Below are 19,996 nucleotides of genomic sequence, written 5' to 3' on the forward strand. Positions count from 1 at the left end.
CTCCAGTCACACAAAGATTAACACTCTAGGTAAAGTATAATGAGAAGACTCACCTCGTAAGCAAGCAAGTAATAATCTCGTATACGAATCTCGAACTAGCCTCCTCCTAACACATAAGATAATAATCTCTAATTAACACTTAAATCACGACTCAAAATAAACTAGGTTATTCTCTTTCTCAACTCTTGGAATGGGTAAAAGACCATTTTACCCCTCCATGGTCTCCATACTCCCTGCCTTGACCAAACCCTAAAGTCAACAGAAGTCAACACTCGAGTCAACTGTCCATGTTGACCTGACTCGCCGAGTGCATTTATGTGACTTGTCGAGTCCCCCTTGTTCCTTCATATCATCACGAAAACCCAACTTAACTCATCGATTTGACCCATCAATTCGCCGAGTTACCCATGTTCAGACTCATCGGAGAAAACCCTAGCCGACTCGTCGAGTCAGCTCTTTGACTTGTCGAGTCCCTTAAATCAAATTCTCATTCAAACGTTTTAAGGCAGATCTACCCCTCTAAGCTCTAGATCCAACCTCCCAAGGTTCAAATGTCACATAAAGCTTCGATCTTTACGTTCATGCATGGCATATTTGCTCCATAATGCTAATACAAGCTCTAACTTAGGTGTTTAAGCACAATAACTCTTTTATGGATGGATAAAGATGGGACCTTTGGAATCTATGGACCTCACAAAGTCCAGATATGATGTCTCAATGCTTGGCAAGCACAAGGCATACCAAATCTCAAGGAAATATGGAAAAGGCCCCAGAAGTTCCACATTAACAAGATCTAAGCAACATGGTGAGCAAGGTGATGACTTTTACCTTCCAACAGAAGCTCCAAGTGAATGAATATTGGATCTCACAGCCTTTCCTTTTTCCTTGCTTGAATCTCACTTCTTCTCTTCTAATGATTCACCAAAACACTGAAATATTAGCTCTATCACTCTCTTATAGCTCAAATGGCTAATTAGGGTTTCACATAAGGGGGTTGGGTAGGTGGCGAGGCGGAAATGAGGACATAAGTTCCTTTAAATAGGTCCCAACCTTGGATATTTAGGGTTTCATCTCACAATGCAAACTTGGCAAGTCAACTCTCTGTCTCATTGAATCGGTCTTTAAACCCACGTGCTCAATCCAACTCTACTCGACGATTCGGACACCCAACTTGTCGAGTCACACATTAAATAAATAAATAAATAAAGTACCTGGGAGTCGGGATGTTACAATTCTCCCCTACTAGAATCAGACTTCGTCCTCAAAGTTATGCTTCGGAAATAACTCTAGATATTGCTCTCGTATCCCGGACTCCGGCTCCTAAGTCCACTCGGACCCCTTCCAATGTTGCCACTAGACCTGAACCAGGGGCACCTCTTTGTTCCTTAGAACCTTCACTTTCTGATCGAAAATCGCAATCGCCCCCGCAATATAATTCAGGCTCGCATCCACCTAAATGTCCTCTAATGGTACCACCGCCATCTCATCAGCTACACACCTCCTCAACTGAGACACGTACAAGGTGTTATGAATCTGACTTAACTCTGTAGCTAGCTCTAACCAATAAGCTACCTTACCTACTTTGGCGATTACTCTGAAAGGACCAATGTATCGGGGCCCCATCTTGCCTCATTTCCTGAATCGGATCACCCCTTTCCATGGGGATACCTTCAGGAGGACAAAATCTTCCAACTTGGAACTCTAGCTCGGATCGTCGCCGATCTGCGTAACTCTTCTGGCGACTCTGGGCTGTCAGTAACCTTTGTTTGACCTGTTGAATCTGCTCGGTCGTCTTCAACACTATCTCAGTGTCACCCATCACTTGCTGCCCTACCTCTCCCCAACAAATGGGAGTCCGACACCTCCTCCCATATAAGAGCCCGAAGGGAGGCATGCCAATACTGGAATGGTGGTTGTTGTCGTAAGAAAAGTCAGCCAAGGGAAAATAGGTGTCCTAGCTTCCTCCGAAGTCCATAACATATGCATGTAGCATGTCCTCGAGCGTCTGAATCGTCTGCTTGCTCTGCCTGTCTGTCTGCGGGTGGTATGCGGTACTGAATTGCAATCGGGTACCCAACTCCTCATGAAATTTCTTCCAGAACCTGGAAGCGAGACGCACATCTCGATGTGCCACTATCGAGGTCGGCACTCCATGTCTGCTGGTGGTATTCGGTACTGAAATAAGGTTTTATCTTTTATTTATCACTTCGAAAGAAGTGATCTCATGAATCCAAGAGATAAACCCTTCACCATAACCTACCTCATAGGATATTGTGATAACCCGTTATTTTCTATCTTGTAAAAGTCAACCAAAGTCAAACATATCAAATTAAAGTCAACTTTATGTTTTGATTAATTTAATAAAGTTAAATTAATGATTTTAGTTAGGATAAATCTTGTGTTAAAGTGTGTAAAGTTAAGAAGGAAAACCACCCAAGAAACCAAGGATTCTCACTGATATTTGCACATTTAGCCTCATAATAAGTATAGATTTTTATCATTTATTAGCTAATTTATTGCATTTCATGGACAAAAGATACTTAAAAATGTTTGAATTGTGTTTTCAGTCCAAAAGTGAAGCTTGGGAGAAAAAGGGAGCAGGAGAAGAAGTTGGGAGCTCGGGAATTGAACAAAGAAGAAAACCACCAAAAACAACACCTACTCAGCGAGTAGGGTCGAATACTCGACGAGTCCGATCGAAGATTCGAGAAGATAAAGACTCCTGACTTATCGTGTACGGGAATTAAGGGATGGACTCGGCGAGTCGGCAATGGACTCGACGAGTCGGTTCACATCTATAAAGATAACTTCTCAGATCAACATTAAGAGGACTGGAACCTTTCTGGAGAAAATAGTTGCGATTGGAGAGTCAAAAGAACCCTAGAGATCGAAGATACAACCTAGAATCCAATTCCGAAGGAGATTTGAGGCAAATTCTCATCATTCTACTTAATCTTTTGTTTTCCATTATGGCTAGAAAATTAGAATTCGTTTTATTGCTGTTAATTACCTCAATCATGAGCTAAAACTCTTAAACTTCTGTTTGAGGATACAATATTGATACTATGGTTTGATTTATGGTAGGATTAATTCGATGTTGGTGATTTTGTTGATTTTAGCTTGTTAAAGAACCTTGTGTGTGAATAATAACTATTTTTCTGTTAATAGGAAGATAATTAAATAGTATGAGCATCTTTTAATTGTCAACCTCATATGCTTATGTGACCACTTCATCATATGACTAGGATTAATGAACATGAAACTAGAATTAATAAGAAAGATAGGTAAATTCATGTATGAGCTTGTGTGATGACCATCAATAAGAAGTTAACTAAAGGACCAAATTAGTTAGCTATTACAAGTCTAAATTAACCCGAATAAATAATCTAGTGAATTAAATTAAATTAGACAACTGATCACTATTTGAGTTAGTTTGTTCTCTAAGGATTAGTGCAACGAACGTGAATCTAATCACTTGAATCGGTAACCAATAGAAGAATTAATCCATTGCACTATTATCATAATATCAACCATAGGATCAATTGAGTTGAACTAAACAAAAGTCCTTCTCGTTATTGAATTTAGTTAAATATTTGTGTTTCTATTTTTTAGTTTAAGTGATAGTTAGTAACTTTCTAGTCTTGTAAAACTAGAGAAAATCCCTACTTATTATTTAATTTAGATAAAATTAGTGTTTAGTTTTAATTTACCGTTCCCAGTGTTCGATACCCTACTTATTTAGCTTTACCACAATTGATAGGTCTACTGCCTTTGTGTGTTCATTTTATAATTAAAAAGTAGGTTTAAAACTAGTTGGTTTTCACACATCACTCACCTAGACCGAAAACCGTCGGACTTCCTTGTCTTCTCGGACCGAAAACTCGCTTCGGACTGCAAACTCGGATGGACCGCAAACCATTTACCCTCGCAAACCTTATCCTCTTCTGACCGCAAATGAAGCTTCTCCGGAAGAGTTCCTGACCGGGAACCCCTTCCTCGGTTTGTGTTCCTGGCCAAAAACACATAATATCTAGATATTTATCTAGATATTTATGATGTAAACCGCCACGTATTACCCTATATATATATATATATATATATATATATATATATATATATATGCATGAACCGAAAACCTTCCTCATTCTTACAAGATTCGGCCAAAAACTTTACCTTTTCTCTCAAGAACATCAACCGAAATCTCCTCTCTCCTCTCAAGAACATGCGAAACCTCTCAATCTTCTTGATCATCATGCGAAAATCCCTTGATTCTTCTTAGAATCTTGCAAGTATCAACTATTGGGCCGCAAAACACCAAATTACACTAGTTTTCACGAAGAATACAAAGAACACCAAGAACACCCACACACTATTCTAAGAATTATTGATTCGGTTTTTATCACGAGTTCTAACTTGTGGATTTAGCTCTACTACATCATATCTTCAACCGGAGACTCACAAAAGGAGAGTTCATACCCCTGCGTTTTTACTATTTTTCACTGTTTTAGGTGGGGGATACAAGTTTAACACAAGAATATTGTGTTTACAAATAAATGATTTCTAAATATTTCTAAAACAACTTTAATTTACTGAAACCCTTTTAAATATCGTTAAGCTCATTTAAATTTTTTATAAACTCTTTTTAACTTATATTTTATCAAAATCATATGTATGTATGTATATGTATATATATATATATATATATATATATATATATATATATATATATATAAGATTTAAAGGGCTTAGGACTAACAATTCGCTTTATTTCATTTTCCTTGTTTGGATGTGGACTTAGGCTGGAGTTATTTGTCTGAATGTCGTTTCAATTTTAAATTATATATATATATATATATATATATATATATATATATATATATATAAGTTACTTCAATCAGATTCATTACCCTTTGTAACATGACGAGCAAATGGGTACATTCGTGAAAAACTCATATCAAATAGAACATACATATAAATTATAATAGGTATAATTTATGATACATTCACACTATTTTACTAGTCAAGTATACAAGGTTACACTATTTCACTAAGGCATAAATACAATACAAAACTAAGCACACAAGTACAATTCACTTTACATTTAAAAAGGAAAGTACTATCAGTTCATTATTTCAAAATGATTGTTCATCATTATTACACACGTAAGTCTATTTAAGCAAACACTATTAAAGATCTGATGATTATAACAGGAATCTCCCATCAGAGAGCGAGACAAATGTGTATAGATCTATACAGGATTGACAATCTCGCACCCAAACTGTTAGCTACAGTTAGGCTGGTATGCCTGGAGGTGAAAAATGTTGTTACAGTTCTCACGTCCACAAAGTGTCGTATCAGTCCTTCTCGGTCGTAGTATATTTATAATAACTCACAAAAAGATATTAACAATATTATTAGTGTATGAATAATTAAACAAAGGAATACAAATACAAGGTACTAGTTTTACAATAATACAAATTACAATATTACATTATAACTTACAATTACAACTGGTGAAGCCAGGCACACTCACGATTACACGGTTTTCAAAGAGTATAAAATAGGCACACTAGTTTACAACATGGGAAAATATAACAACACAGAAAACATTCTTTTTATAGTTTTATTGTGAACTAAAACTATGTTGCACTATTTCATAGTACAACGACACTTACACAAAACAATTTTATGGTATTAAAACTACTTTCAGTTATTTTAGAAAATATTGGATTTTCTAGAACAGTAAACATACACACTATTTCAAGGAACAAATAACAAACTTCTAAGCATAAAACTTATGAACTCGCCAACTTAAATGTTTATACTATTCTTCTTTGTATTCTTTGGGAACCAGTAGACACGTACATTTCCAGGATTTTGAGAAGACGAAGCAGTATAGAGTTGCGTCTTTTGTCTTTTGCTATATCTACTTTTGATGTCATATTCAATGACTTGAACACTATGTAAAACTTATACATTATTAATGAAATGGTTGTTGTACTTTAATTACTATGATGCATGTGTTGTGATACTTAACATGAAGTCATCCACCCCCGGATGTTTCTGCCGTTTAGGTTTGGGGGTGTGACAAATATGCATTGACAAATAGTCATCATAGCATAGACTATAAAAAAGAAGAATACATAGAACTTGAATATGTATTCTCAGAAATAGGACATGTCAAAGATAAACAATTGTGTGACACAGATCCTCAAGATAGCTCTTGGGCTTTAAACATAGCCAAAAACAAAAAAGCTTTAGGAGAAAGGCTACCACCTAGAATCTCAATAGATTATCTTCATATAGGTGAAATGTCCAAATCTCTGGAACCTACTCCAAGAGATATACTCAAAAGCATAAGAAGTATGTCTTCAAGAGTTGATAAGTTAAATCAAACGATCAGCCAACTAAGCGAAGTAATAAATAAGTAAGATAGACCTTTCTCATATTTACAAAAAGGGTAAATCATTGAGACTTAAAAATCTTGATGATCCTACTCAGAAAAAAGAATATGCTTTTTCTTCTTCAGGAAAAGTATGCGTTCAAACCCTAGCTAACCTTTGTAACAATATAAATCAGATTGTCGCAAGATGCTGGTTAAACACACTCAAAATAAATCACTATTTTGGAATTCAAAAAGATTTTTATAAAGATATATCAAAAAATAATAAACCTTTCAATCAATTTAAGAAAGATTTAAGTCTCGCCCTTCAAAATGGAGGAGAAATTTATTATAATCAGTTTGAAAAAAAAATTAATCAGTTAGAAAAAAATAAACAACATAATAGAACATAACTCAAAACTACTAGAAACTTTTAATAAAATTTATAAAAACTTTGGTGACCTATTAAAAGAAGTTGTCCATAAATATGTTCTTACAGACCAAATGAAAGATTTTAATCTTAGATTAAAAGAAGTGCAAAATCAAATGAAACAACTTATGGGATGACATCTATGGTTGACATTAAAGAATCACTTAATCAATTAAATGAAAAAGTTGAAAAACTATCTGAAAAGATTGATCAAATGATTAACCAAGGCTTAGTAACTACAAACCAATTAGAAGCCATCGTTGCTAAAATTATTAATGGAACGCAAAAAGAACTTCAAAAATGTTCTTGAAACAAATAAATTATTGAAATAATTAATAGAACAACTACAATTTTAGATCCTAAAACTGAAGATAGAAATTCATTCACTGGTAAGTACTCATACCCTAATTATAATGTAGGAAATGAAGAACTACGATCATCAAGGAATCCTAATTCTATGTCATGGCCTAAAGACTACTTTAAGTCAACATGATAGACTATTTATCTAAAGTAGAAAAATTCTTCTGGAATAACAATGAAGAAGAAGAATTAATAATAAATGGATTAAATGCCTCGATTCTTGATCAACATCTTAGGTTACTAGATCTTGTTGAATCTAAAGGAAAGAATACAGTAAACTTAGAAATCTCTACATCTGAGGAACTTAAACAACTTTTCCACTTTGATGAAACGGTTAACGTCATAGAAGAGACATCTGACAAAGAAACTTTTGTATATATTTCAGATGAAGAAGTAGAATCTCTTTCTTTTGACATAGAGCCTAACTTCGGGATGAATAAGACCGAATCACATTTTGATCATCCTGGAGAATCTTCTTTTGAAGGTGAAAGAAGAAAAAGACCTAAAACTGAACAATGTCATAGAATTGGCTCTAGACCAGATTTTCCCACTGGAAATCCAAACCAGCTCGGAACAAACATTCTCAATATTGACAATATTGAAATAAATAGAAAAGAGTTACGACAGATGGACTTTGGAAATAAGTCTAATCATTCAGACTAACGAAGCAAAATATACAACAAAAGAATCTATCCTTTTATTGTTTGACCAAAAAACATCAGGAATAGTTCAAAATTTTTATCAAAAATACAAACTGGATTAGTCATAATTCAATGAAAATATTCCAAGACATGCTTGATGCCATCTACATGATGTTCCTTGGTATAGATCTTATAGAAGACAAAATCAATGAACAAAAAGGAGAGATAGAAAAAGCCAAATCCAAACTTACGAATCTCACCATATGTGATATTTGCTTTCTAGATCATTACACTTGTGACTATGAAACAAATCTTTACAAAATAAATGATTCAACCCTATATCCCGAGTTTATCAAAAAATATCTATTAAAAATCATATTGTAAGACAACAATCTCATAACAGATTTATAACCAAATCTACAAATGCCACAATTTACAGTCTTGCTTTTGCTAAGAGAATTGTTATTGATGAAATTCAAAAAATGTGTAATCTATCAAACACATAAAAAAAAGACTAAAACGTTTTAACAAAAATTGTTGTAATCATTTAACAAAAGAAAAACCCTTAGAGTATGGATGCAAAACTACCCATAAACAAAATAATTCTTCAAGGAAATCCTTTAATAAATATTCAAAAAAGAACAACAAAAGATTTTCAAAACAGAAAAATACTAGACGGTTTCAACCGGGAAAATATTTCCAAAAATCAAAAGATTTTCAAAAAACAAAAGACAAAAGTAAATTTTGTCCGAAAAATAAAAAGAATTGTAGATGTTGGGTTTGCAGTGAAGGACACTATGCCAATGAGTGTCCTAATAGGAAGGATTACCCACAAAAGGTTAAACTCCTTGAAGTAGCATCATCTATGGACCTTAGGCCTATATAAGAACAATTTCAAGATGAACAAATTGTCTACATATTGATTGAAGAACCTCTTGATGAATCATCATCTTCTTCATCTACAGAATCAGGTACTGATTTAGACTGATTCAAAGGTCATGAACTCTAAAAATGTGATTCTAACTATCACAAATCCTAATTTAATCTATGTTAAAGGTAAATTTAGATTCGTCGGATATAAACAAATTGTTTAAATTGTTATATTGATACAGGATCCAGTCTCTTAAGTCACAGTCATGTCTCCCCCCCCCCCCCCCCGGTATAGTGCTCGGTTCCATGTTTTCCCCGAAATTCATCAGTTCCAGGCTCAAGTGCCTGTTCATCCAGCTTCATTCCAAAGGATTTGTATCGCAAGCAAATATGTTATTCCAAAAAAACATTAGATTAACAGTCCAAAACCTATAAAGGTTTCTACAGCAAACGGAACTGTAATTATCAACAAAAAATGTGTTGATTTACAGATAAGACTTGTCGGAGAAATATTCCATATCCCCTCTGTATACCAACAAGAATGTGGAAAAGATTTCATCCTAGGAAATAACATCTGTCTTTTGTATAGACCCTTTGTACAAATCTCAACACAGTTACTTTCCACAACAATGGTGTTCAAATCATTATTGATAAAATCACAAACACTTATAGAAATGGAAAATCTGGATTTTTAGAATCAATGAAAATTAATTTAAAAATTGAAAAACCAGAACCTGTCAACATCTCTTAAAGCAAAATTAAAGAAACCTTGCCTTTTAAAATGGGGGAGAATGAGGAAGAATTTAAATTTTTACTTAACCAAGAAAATTTTTCAAAAATTGAAAGTTTACTTGAAAATGTTTGCTCAGAAAATCCTATAGACCCAATAAAGTCCAAACAATAGATGAAAGCAAACATAAAATTAATCGACCCGACCACTATCATCACAGTTAAACATATGAAATACAGTCCTCAATACGTCGAAGAATTTAGTAAACAAATCAAAGAACTACTTAAAATAAAGGTCATCATTCCTAGTAAATCTCCTCACAGATCTCTCGCTTTCCTTGTCGAAAATGATGTAGAAATAAGACGAGGAAAGAAAAGAATGGTTGTTAACTACAAAGCTATTAACAAAGCAACTATAGGTGACAACCATAATCTCCCTAATAAAGATGGACTTCTCACCCTTATTAGAGGAAAAACAATATTCATGTCTTTCGACTGTAAATCTGGCTTTTGGCAAGTTTTACTGGACGCTGAATCATAACTCTTAACAGCTTTCACATGTCCCCAAGGATATTACCAATGGACTGTTGTACCTTTCGGTCTAAAACAAGCTCCATCTATATTTGAAAGACATATGCAAAATACATTCATATATTTTGAAAAAGTTTGTTGTGTTTATGTAGATGATATCCTCATATTCAGCAACAATGAAAATGAACATTTGTTACATGTAGCAAGTTGTTCTCAAAAAATGTGATCTTCTTGGAATCATTCTTTCCAAAAAGAAAGCACGACTTTTTAAAAGTAAAATAAATTTTCTTGGGTTAGAAATAGAACAAGGAAGTTTTCGTCTTCAAAATCATATTTCGGAAAATATTCATAAGTTTCCTAATAAAATTGAAGATAAAATACAGTTAAAAAGATTTTTAAGAATCTTAACATATGCTTCAGACTACATTCCTAAACTTGCAAAAATACGAAGCCACTTACAATGCAAACTTAAGAAAGATGTCCTTTGGTCATGGTCTAAAGATGATTCTAGCTATATGGAAAAAAATAAAAAAGAACCTAAAAGAATTTCCACCTCTATATCATCCTAATGTAGATGATAAATTAATTATGAAAACTGATGCTTCAGATAATTATTTGGGAGGAATCTTTAAAGCAATAAATTCTAAGGATCAATCCAAAAAATTAATTTGCAGATACACCTCAGGATCTTTTAAGGATGCTGAAAGAAATTATCATTCTAATAAAAAGAATATATTTCCATTAAAAGAGTAATCGAAAAGTTTTCAATCTATTTAACACCTGTAAATTTTACAGTAAGAACAGATAACAAAAATTTTGCTTATTTTTTAAGAAATGTCATTTCTGGAGATAACAAACAAGGTCGATTAGTTCTATGGAAAATGTGGTTTTCCAGATATAGCTTCGAAGTAGTGCACATTAAAGGAGAAAAGAATATCTTTGCAGACTTCTTAACTTGAGAATTCCAACAGAAAAACTATTCAGGTTTGATATTCTTTTCATGCAGGAATCAAAGCCATTCAGTGTTATACTTTGGTGGTCTAACGACCCAAGAGGTTTTAACCTCAGTCCCTAATTTGGACTACAGGTACATAGCCTTTCTCAAATGGAGAAAGAACAAGAGCTTATGCTCAAACAAGCTCTTCTTGAGAGAGAATTGGAATTCGTCAGATACCTATTAAAAATTGTAAAACTATTTATGTCTGAACATAAAAAGGAACTTTCTTCTCCTTCCTTTCCTATGAGTCAAGAAGAAAATGTAAGTGTTTAAAAGAACATCGAACAACAAGAGGTCAATGTTTCACCTCCTTTAAAAAGAAAAGAAATGTATAGTCCTTAGCAAACGTCTCCAGGTAAAGACTCAACAAATCCATTGAAGGTTTTGGATTTACCAAAAATCCGGATAGGAGTACAAACTCCAATAACGATGGTTACACCCTTAGACTTTAATCTAAGACCCAACGGGAGAATTCAAATCCCAAAAACTAAAGGTTCACCTTCATGATCAGGATCACCTGATAAGGGAATTCAAATCCCACGGGAATTGTTACAAATTCTTAATAAAAAAATTCAAAACCATACTACGTTGTATTCAATGGACCCAACGTTGGTATATTTGAAGACTAGAATATCACCAAAAAGGCAACAAAAGGAATTAAAAATATTAAACATAAAAAGTTTAATAACTTTATTGAAGCCAAGATAGTTGCAGATCAATACACAAGATCTTAAAGGTGCTCAGAACTACAGCTTATTACTGTAGCAGAGACCTTAAGGCCTAACACATTCAAATTAGCCTTAAAATTCTAACAAAAGTCCCAAAACCGTTATTGGAAGCCTTCCAAGAAGAACTCCCAAAAATACTGAAGAAGTCACATTTGACCTCCTAGTAGAAATCAAGATAAAAGACTTCGAGTATTGTTACAGGTATGCTCGAAGTACAACGGAAGAAAATTTTGTAGAAGAAAAAATTCCACTATTGACGGAAAGAATTTAAGCCACTACAATTTCTACAGAAATGCCAACTCTTTACAAGTGTATGAAGCATTTCAACTAGGATTAGTAAAAACCATTTATCCTAGTCAAAACCTGCAGGAAATAAATCTTTTCTCTAAAAGCTTTACAAAAGCAATAAAAATATTTAGAACAAGATGCTGCAAAAAGGATCAAGACATTTTTCTAAAGTTCAACAGTAGCATCCCATACTGGAATGATAAGGATGAAATAAAATATCATCCTCGTCATTTAGTATAGATAGGCATCTGCAAACAAGAAACCTGTCTGCCCAGCAAAGCCATGGAAGAAAAGCTTGAAAGAGCCTATATCCTCCAGCTAGCAAAATCTAGATTGAAATATTTATCAATAAGGTTTTCAGTTTTTCATCGGATGACAAGATCTTCGTCAATGGATATGATGCTAATGAGAAGACCTTAATCTACAACAAATACAGCAAAGAGATTTCTCCGGCCGATGAACAACTATTCTTAGCCTTCCAAAACTCCCTGCTAAAGCCAAACTTAATCGGCAAACACGTGGTAGACATCTATAAGACGCTCCACAAAAGCACTAACAGATACAACTGTCACTGCTTAATCATCAAGGTGGCCTCCACCACCGAAAATAATAATGGCAAAGCTATTATTAAAGAAGATTCCTCGACAAGCTCTAGATAAGAGAGGACCCTCAAAGATAAGCCACTACACAATAATGTAGTTAGTGGATCATTTGGTCAGCAGTGACGTAAAACACTTGTATCAGATCCTCTTTATGCTTCTATGAATAGAGAGTTATGCTTTCATTTGTAGGCAGAGTGAAAATACGAGAGCCTTAAGCATTCCTATTGAAATCTACAAATATGTGAGTAAAACCCCATATAGGGTTTATCGTTCGAAATTGTAAAAACCTTTAGGATTTAGTTCATTTATAAATAAGAGAAGTTTTCTTAATCCATCCTTTGTGAAACTGTCTGTATTTTTAAAGTCTGAAGTCTTATTCGTCATAATGCTCTAGTACTAATAAGTACCGCCAGTCAGGACGTAGGGAAGAAGGAACGGTCGACACCAATATTGACGAAGAGATCACAGAGCCTCACGCACAAGCAAGGTATGAAAACTATCTTTTAATTTATAACAAAACTATCCTTTTAAAGTTTTTTTAATCTCAAAAACTATAAACTCTATAATAAATAATCTTTTATAAAAAGCATAAAATCATATAACAACTCAAACGAGTAGTAATAAAGTATTAGCCAAACAAGAACCTAATAAGTTCATGATTTCTCAAATAACAGATTGCAGAATTGCTATTAAACAACTTTAAAGAAATTTAGATTATAGTAATGATGAAATTTCTTTAATAGATTTAACACTACAAATGTTTCTACGTGATGATTTTAGAAGGCAGATAAATGCTAAAAGTAGAAGATTTGCACACATTGGTGTAACAAATCACTTAAAAAAGGGGTCTTAACTCTAATAAAAATTATTTAATAGAGTTAAAAGATAAGCTTTTAACTTCACTTTATCATCAACCAATTCCTGGTATATATATATATATATATATATATATATATATATATATATATATATATATATATATATATATATAAAGATCAAGATTTAATAAATTAACAATTCTAACATTTCTTAACGTATGGGTTCCGATTTATATATATATATATATATATATATATATATATATATATATATATATATATATATATATATATATATATATATATATATATATATATATATCACATATTTATGAAACAAACTCATAACACAAACACATAACACAAGAATATATATTAAGTATATCAAGAAATGGTATCTATAAGCCTTAAGTATATATATACACAAGTATATAAAAAGGGAATACAACCAAAAATACATACAATCTTATAGGATTGGAGCTACCAAAACACCCCCTTTCCTGTCAATAGAAATTCAAGCAAGCACATAAGACTAAATCAACCCTTCACTCCCTGCAATGTCACACACAAACTCATGTATTCTATTTATACAAACAAATACACAATCAATACATCATACTTATACACACATGAATCAATGAATGTATTGTACTCTCAAAATCCTTCCAAAATTTTCCAAGTACCACAAATCCATCAAAAAGTCTTCCAAAATCTGAGTGAAGATCGCATATTGCAGAAATTAATCATTCTCACCTTATTCCTACAAAAACTCTCGACCCCTCTCTTTTATTTTTTTTCACAGATTGGCTGTTCAGAAACACACAGGAGGTGTGTTGATTCCCGGTGAAAATAAGGAGGCGACAGCCTCTCTTCTACCCCCTTTCCTGTCGATTGGAGCTACCAAAACACCCCCTCTTGATCGATGTCTACAACATTGCCCTCCTTTCCCCCTGTTCACCACCGGCCAAAAGAAGAGGCTGCCGGCCGCTACGGCAGTCCTCCTCCTCATCCCACTTCTGTCGAGTGCCAATCCCACAAACACCCCTGTGAACACAAAAACAACCCAAACATCCTTTCTCTATATCGATTTATGTCAAAAGCAAACCCAAACATCCAATTCCCAATGAGTTCTATAAATAAATAAATAAATAAATAAAAAATAGAAGAAGAAGAAGAAGAAATACAAAGAATAAGATCAGGGAACTGCCGGAGCAGCCGCCGTCCACGTACCTTTTAACCACCGAGAGCAAAACCGACCGAAGTGGGTGTTTCCCCGGAGCAAACATCGGAGACAGAAGCCCCCCTTTTGATTCCTCAACGGGTCTTCCACCACCGAGCCTTCCCTGTCACTGCTTCGTTCGTGATTAGCCTTCTCGATCAGAGGAAACTAGGGACCGGAGGTGCCTTTTCCCGTCGCTGGGAGCATAAGCTGCCCCCGTTCTCCTATTTCCTTCTCGGTAGATGAATCATCGGACGCGCTTGTGTGCTTCGTTCGTGTATCTGTTCGCTTTCATTCATGTTCCATTTCCTTGGATTTATCAGACGAGGGCACAAAAGCTCTAATTCTTTTTATTTGATCATATTGGCCGATTCAGCCCCTACAAATATTGAGTAATGCCAAAACAAACCTGGAACTGTTTTAAAGTCCAAGAAATGTGACCTCGCAGTTATTCATGAAAAGCTTCACCAAAACGAACCGGGATCAAGATCACGCTACGAAAGTGAGTTTCTACGGCCCATCTTTTATTGTATTAATATTTGGGAGAGAATATATGTGTGTCAAATTAAGTTTTGATGATTTACATCAGTTATACGTTAAAATAGCATCATATTTTGATATTGGTCAAACGCTTATGAAATAACAAATCGAAAATGTATAGATCTTCAATAAATCGCATAAGTTATAGTAGAATGCTATAAATGACATATTTATCCCTCATTGTGATATATTACTTAATAATATCAAAAATCACAAGATTATATGTAAATTGCTATGACAACACAAGTTGGTATTGTAAATCACAAAAATGATGAATTCACATGTATAAGTTAAAGTATCGACTGGAAGCATGAAACAATATACAAATGACCAAAAATATTATTCGATTATAAAATGAAAGTACATTGTCATACATTGAAGGAAAGACTGAGATTATGAAAATGTATAATTAATAGATAAAATTATTCAAATTAACTTTTAATATATAATGTCGTGCAAAAATGAAAGGAAATGTATTAATATATTTTTATATTAATTATATAAATACAACTCAATTTATTAAGTTATGGATTTTTATTGCAATAAATAACATGATCGAGTTCACAACTTAAGAGTCGTTATTTGCGAAATATTGTATTGCATTAATCATGTAAATTATAAATATTATAGGTGTTCGATATACTTATAATGGAGAGTTTAGGATTATGATGCCTAGACTCATTGTTAAGATCCATCACACCCACGGGACGTTCTATATGAGCTACATTTGTTCTAAAAGCTTTATGAGTTAGGATCATTTCCTAAGCTGCATGGGTTATGTTTGTACAATACTAAGACCATACATTTTAGCGGAAAGTCCTCTGTGTCATAATCGTTAATCTTATGGAACAAGGAACGCCAGGTATAAGTTTAGTATTGGAGACTTATATGGGTTGACATCCCGCCACCAGTTGTTAGCTACAACCATCGGCTGACGAGTTGAAACGAGCGTTTGCGTTTCCTAAATGATAAATTCCACGACAGTAAATAATCTTGGGTGTGAACTTTCTGCATTAAAACTTGCAAGTGCTGGTGGAGAGGCGTTTGTCATAGTTCGGTTATGACCTCATTATAGTTCCCAGGTCTGTCTTGTCACTTTTTAGAATCGATATTGGGTTGTACGGGGTTTTTGTTCAGTGGTACTAGTTGAAAGATTGTATGTAGTAAGATAGATTGTGAGTCAAAGTGATAAGTGTCAATAATACCAGAAATTAAGTTGTATAATACTTAATTAATATCACGACATGACTGATTAAAGTTTAATAACTTATAATTAATAAGTTATTTATATAAAACCTTTGTTTTATACGAAAACATAATATGTATGTGGGAGGAGTTTGGTCCACTCGTTAAATGTTGGTTCCTAAATTAAGTAAGATAATACTTAAAAAATACTACGACACAAATTTACCAAGTTTATAAATTTGAAACTTATGAGTTTTACATATAAACTATACGAATGCTTGTACAAGGTTTCAAGAGTAGATTAAGATATTTTATATTTTTCACAATGAGTGATATGACTTTCTTTTATATAAATGGGTATTTAAAATCTTTATATAAATTTTTTGTTTTGATAATGAGAACCGTAAAGATTTGTTATAAATTTGATTTTCTTATATATTCAACAGATGGTTCTATTTGGATTTGAGCAAACGATATATTTTTAAATGAATCCAAATACACTTTTAAAAACCGTTTATTTTTATACTTTTGATAAAAAGATATGTATTTATACAAGCTAGTCAACCAGAGAAATTTTATAAAAACACTTTTGGATTATAAAATTACTTCGTGTAAAACATGTAGAACTCACTAACAATTTTTGTTGACGTATTTCAAATACATGTATTCTCAGGTTATTTACCAGGTCAGAAGTGTTCACTCAGAAGACTCTCCGTATTTTATTATTGTTAGGGCCAATATCCACCAAATATCTAGGATCCTCAGCTACCTCAGGATCCCGACTATCACCGTTATTATTATTATTTAACATTTATAACGGTTATATGTTGTTCATAATTAACACATGTGCAGAAGTAGTTAAGGGAAGACCAATTCTCAACGAAGAATCATGTCAACTATGCTAAAGACCCGGAATACTTAGTCAAATAACATTCGTGAAGTTGGTCATAGAGAATCCCAGAAATATCAGACATCATGTTTGCTAGTTTAGACTATAAATTCACACTTGTATCCCACACACAACACACTATTTTTCATTTGTTCTTAGTGAAATATTCTCTGTAATCATCATTTTACATAAACAAAATCATCAAGGCAGGTGATTATTGTCACCTCCCAAGGTTTTGTGTCGGATATCCTAGCAAGGGTCAAGGGCTTTCCTTGTAAACCATCGTGTCACTCTCTTTTATCATTTGCTAACGCACAATTTGAACATCACAACCTCTCATTCAATTTCGTTGATTAGTACTTGTGTAGTTTGTGCCCAAAACAATTTGGCACCCACCATGGGGTCGTGGTGTTCAAAATCATCAAAAGATCATGTCTACACAACCGATCCTTTCTTCATCCTCTGCTCCTTCCATTTCGACCAAAAAACTACTTTCTCCTCCGAGAGGGCCCCCTACTCAGAGGAAAACGTCTAACGCTTCCAAGAAAAGCACCCCTTCGGTCACTAACCAAGGAAATTTGGGATCTTCGGGACTCCAAGATCCGACTGACTCGGTCACTAACCAAGGAAAATAGAGCACTACATAACTCTTCACTATGATGGGGAAAATGACATAACATGTGACCCAACAGCAGGAGGAGAATAGAGCACTACTCAGAGAAGTGGAAAGGATGAAGGCAGAATTTCATAAATCCCAGGAAACAACGCCCACAGTTGTACAACCAAGGATCCTAAACTTTGATAATGCAGGATCCTCTGAAAATCACCAGAAGAACACGGTTCTTACCACTGTGGCGTCACCCTGGGGGACAACTATGGACAACCGAGCATCTATGATCAATGATCTCAATGACCCTTTCAAGACTCCTAGAAACCTTGATTCTAGTAACTTCTTAAATAGTAATACTATTAATACTAACTATACTAATATTGATTCAAGAATAAATCCAAACATGGCTAAGGAACTTCAATAGTTGAGACAAATGATCTCAAGCGTACCTGGGGTGGTCCAACCCATACCAGAAGCATCTCCAACAAGTCACAGGACCTCGATATTTTCCCCCGCGATAGTCGATACTGAAGTTCCTAAACGCTTCCAAACTCATAGCATGAAGCTTTACGATGGAACTACAGATCCTGAAGAGCACATAACACAATACCGAGAAAGGATGGAGATCATTCCCATCCCAGGGCACTTGAAGGAAGCTTGCCTATGCAAAGGCTTCGGTTCAACCCTTATAGGATCAACTCTCAAATGGATTCTAAACGTTCCCCGATACTCTATTACTTCATTTGCACACTTAGTCAATATTTTCAATAACCAGTTTTCTTGCAGTAGAACCTTCAAGAAGATCACTAGTGATCTATATCGAGTGGTTCAGGATCCTAAGGAAAGACTTAGGGATTTCGTTAATAGGTTTGGTAGGCAAGCTCTGAGCATCCCCAACATCAACACGGCCAATGGTGTAGATGCCTTCAAGATGGGACTAAGGAAGGATTCACCATTCTATGAAGACCTTGTGATGACTCCATGTAAAAGATTAGACGAAGTCAGGTGGCGAGCATTGAGGTTTATAAGGCTTGAAGAGGATAAAGAACTCCATAAGATAAACAACCTTTCAAATCAACACGAGAATCCTAACAAGAAGGCCGAATCCTCGACCCCAAGATGCTACAAATCGAAGCCCTATTCCAAATCGGATCATCACTGGGTCAATGCCCTCAAAGATGAAGGAGAAAAAGACAAACTTCCTAAGATCACTGTCTATTGTTTTTCTGTGGATATTTCAGGTATAATTCATGCTATGCAGGATCTTGGAGACAAATCAAGATGGCCGAAGAGGGATAACAAGTCCGCCAGTTGGAAAGAGAAGTCCAAATGGTGTGCTTACCACGAAGACTTCAGTCACATGACGGAGGGTTGTATAGTCGTAAGAAAAGAAATCAGCTACCACCTTAGCAAGGGATACCTCAAAGAGATCCTTGGGAGAAAAAGAAAAAAAACCAAGGAGAATAGCCAGGATGGTCACAAGATCCCAGAGAAACTAGGATCTCCACCCCTAACGCTAAGATAATTAATGTTATGTCAGGCGGATCTAACATATGTGGTACTTCTTATTCTGTAACATACATGAAATTCATAAAAATTTTAAACTTTTTCAAGCATCCAAAAACCATTTTTTATTACAAAATGTTCTCAAAATAATTTCATATCAGAGTATCCTAGAAATCAAAGTCATAAAATGTGAGGAGGTGCACGATCAAGCCTTCGCCTTCCCACGATCATCCGAAGTACCTGAAACAAAATACAAAACTGTAAACCTGAAGCTTAGTGAGTTCCCCCAAAATACCGATACATAACAAATAGCACACATAATAACAACATGTAATAGGTCCACAACTCTACAGACTGGATTACCCCCGAGCCCACAGTATGAGTATGGCTTGCCTTACAGGCCCACAGCTCACATCTGGCTTACTCCCAATCCTACAACATAAGCTTGGCTTGCTCTCGAGCCCACAACTTATTTCTGGCTTACCCCTTCAATCCTCATACTGGAATATATATGATCTTCCCTCAGTGCGAGGCTGGCATGCTCCCCTGGCCCTCAGCTCGCATCTGGAATGCTTAGGAGTCCTCAATATGAGTCTAGCATGCTCTCCCTGGCCCTCAGCCCATATCTGGAATACTACAGGGTTTGTTGGTTACCGCACGAAGCAGTATAA

General features: G+C 34.6%; 1 protein-coding gene and 1 long non-coding RNA gene across 2 annotated transcripts; one reads left to right on the forward strand and one right to left on the reverse strand.

The window, feature by feature from the left end:
- Positions 1 to 13,936: 13,936 nt before the first annotated feature.
- Positions 13,937 to 14,949, reverse strand: LOC145062376 (uncharacterized). The gene is made up of 2 exons (XR_013687543.1): positions 14,607 to 14,949; positions 13,937 to 14,506 (listed from the first exon to the last, which is right to left on the reverse strand). It is a non-coding gene; the product is annotated as an uncharacterized LOC145062376 (long non-coding RNA).
- A 3,303-nt stretch (positions 14,950 to 18,252) lies between these two features.
- LOC145064563 (uncharacterized) lies at positions 18,253 to 19,344 on the forward strand. The gene has a single exon (XM_079011986.1). It carries the CDS (start codon positions 18,253 to 18,255, stop codon positions 19,342 to 19,344), a length of 1,092 nt encoding a protein of 363 aa, XP_078868112.1.
- Positions 19,345 to 19,996: the final 652 nt, after the last annotated feature.

The sequence above is a fragment of the Lactuca serriola genome, chromosome 7 (genome assembly GCF_051521515.1).
Source record: "Lactuca serriola cultivar US96UC23 chromosome 7, Lser_US96UC23_V15, whole genome shotgun sequence".
Classification (NCBI taxonomy): domain Eukaryota; kingdom Viridiplantae; phylum Streptophyta; class Magnoliopsida; order Asterales; family Asteraceae; genus Lactuca; species Lactuca serriola.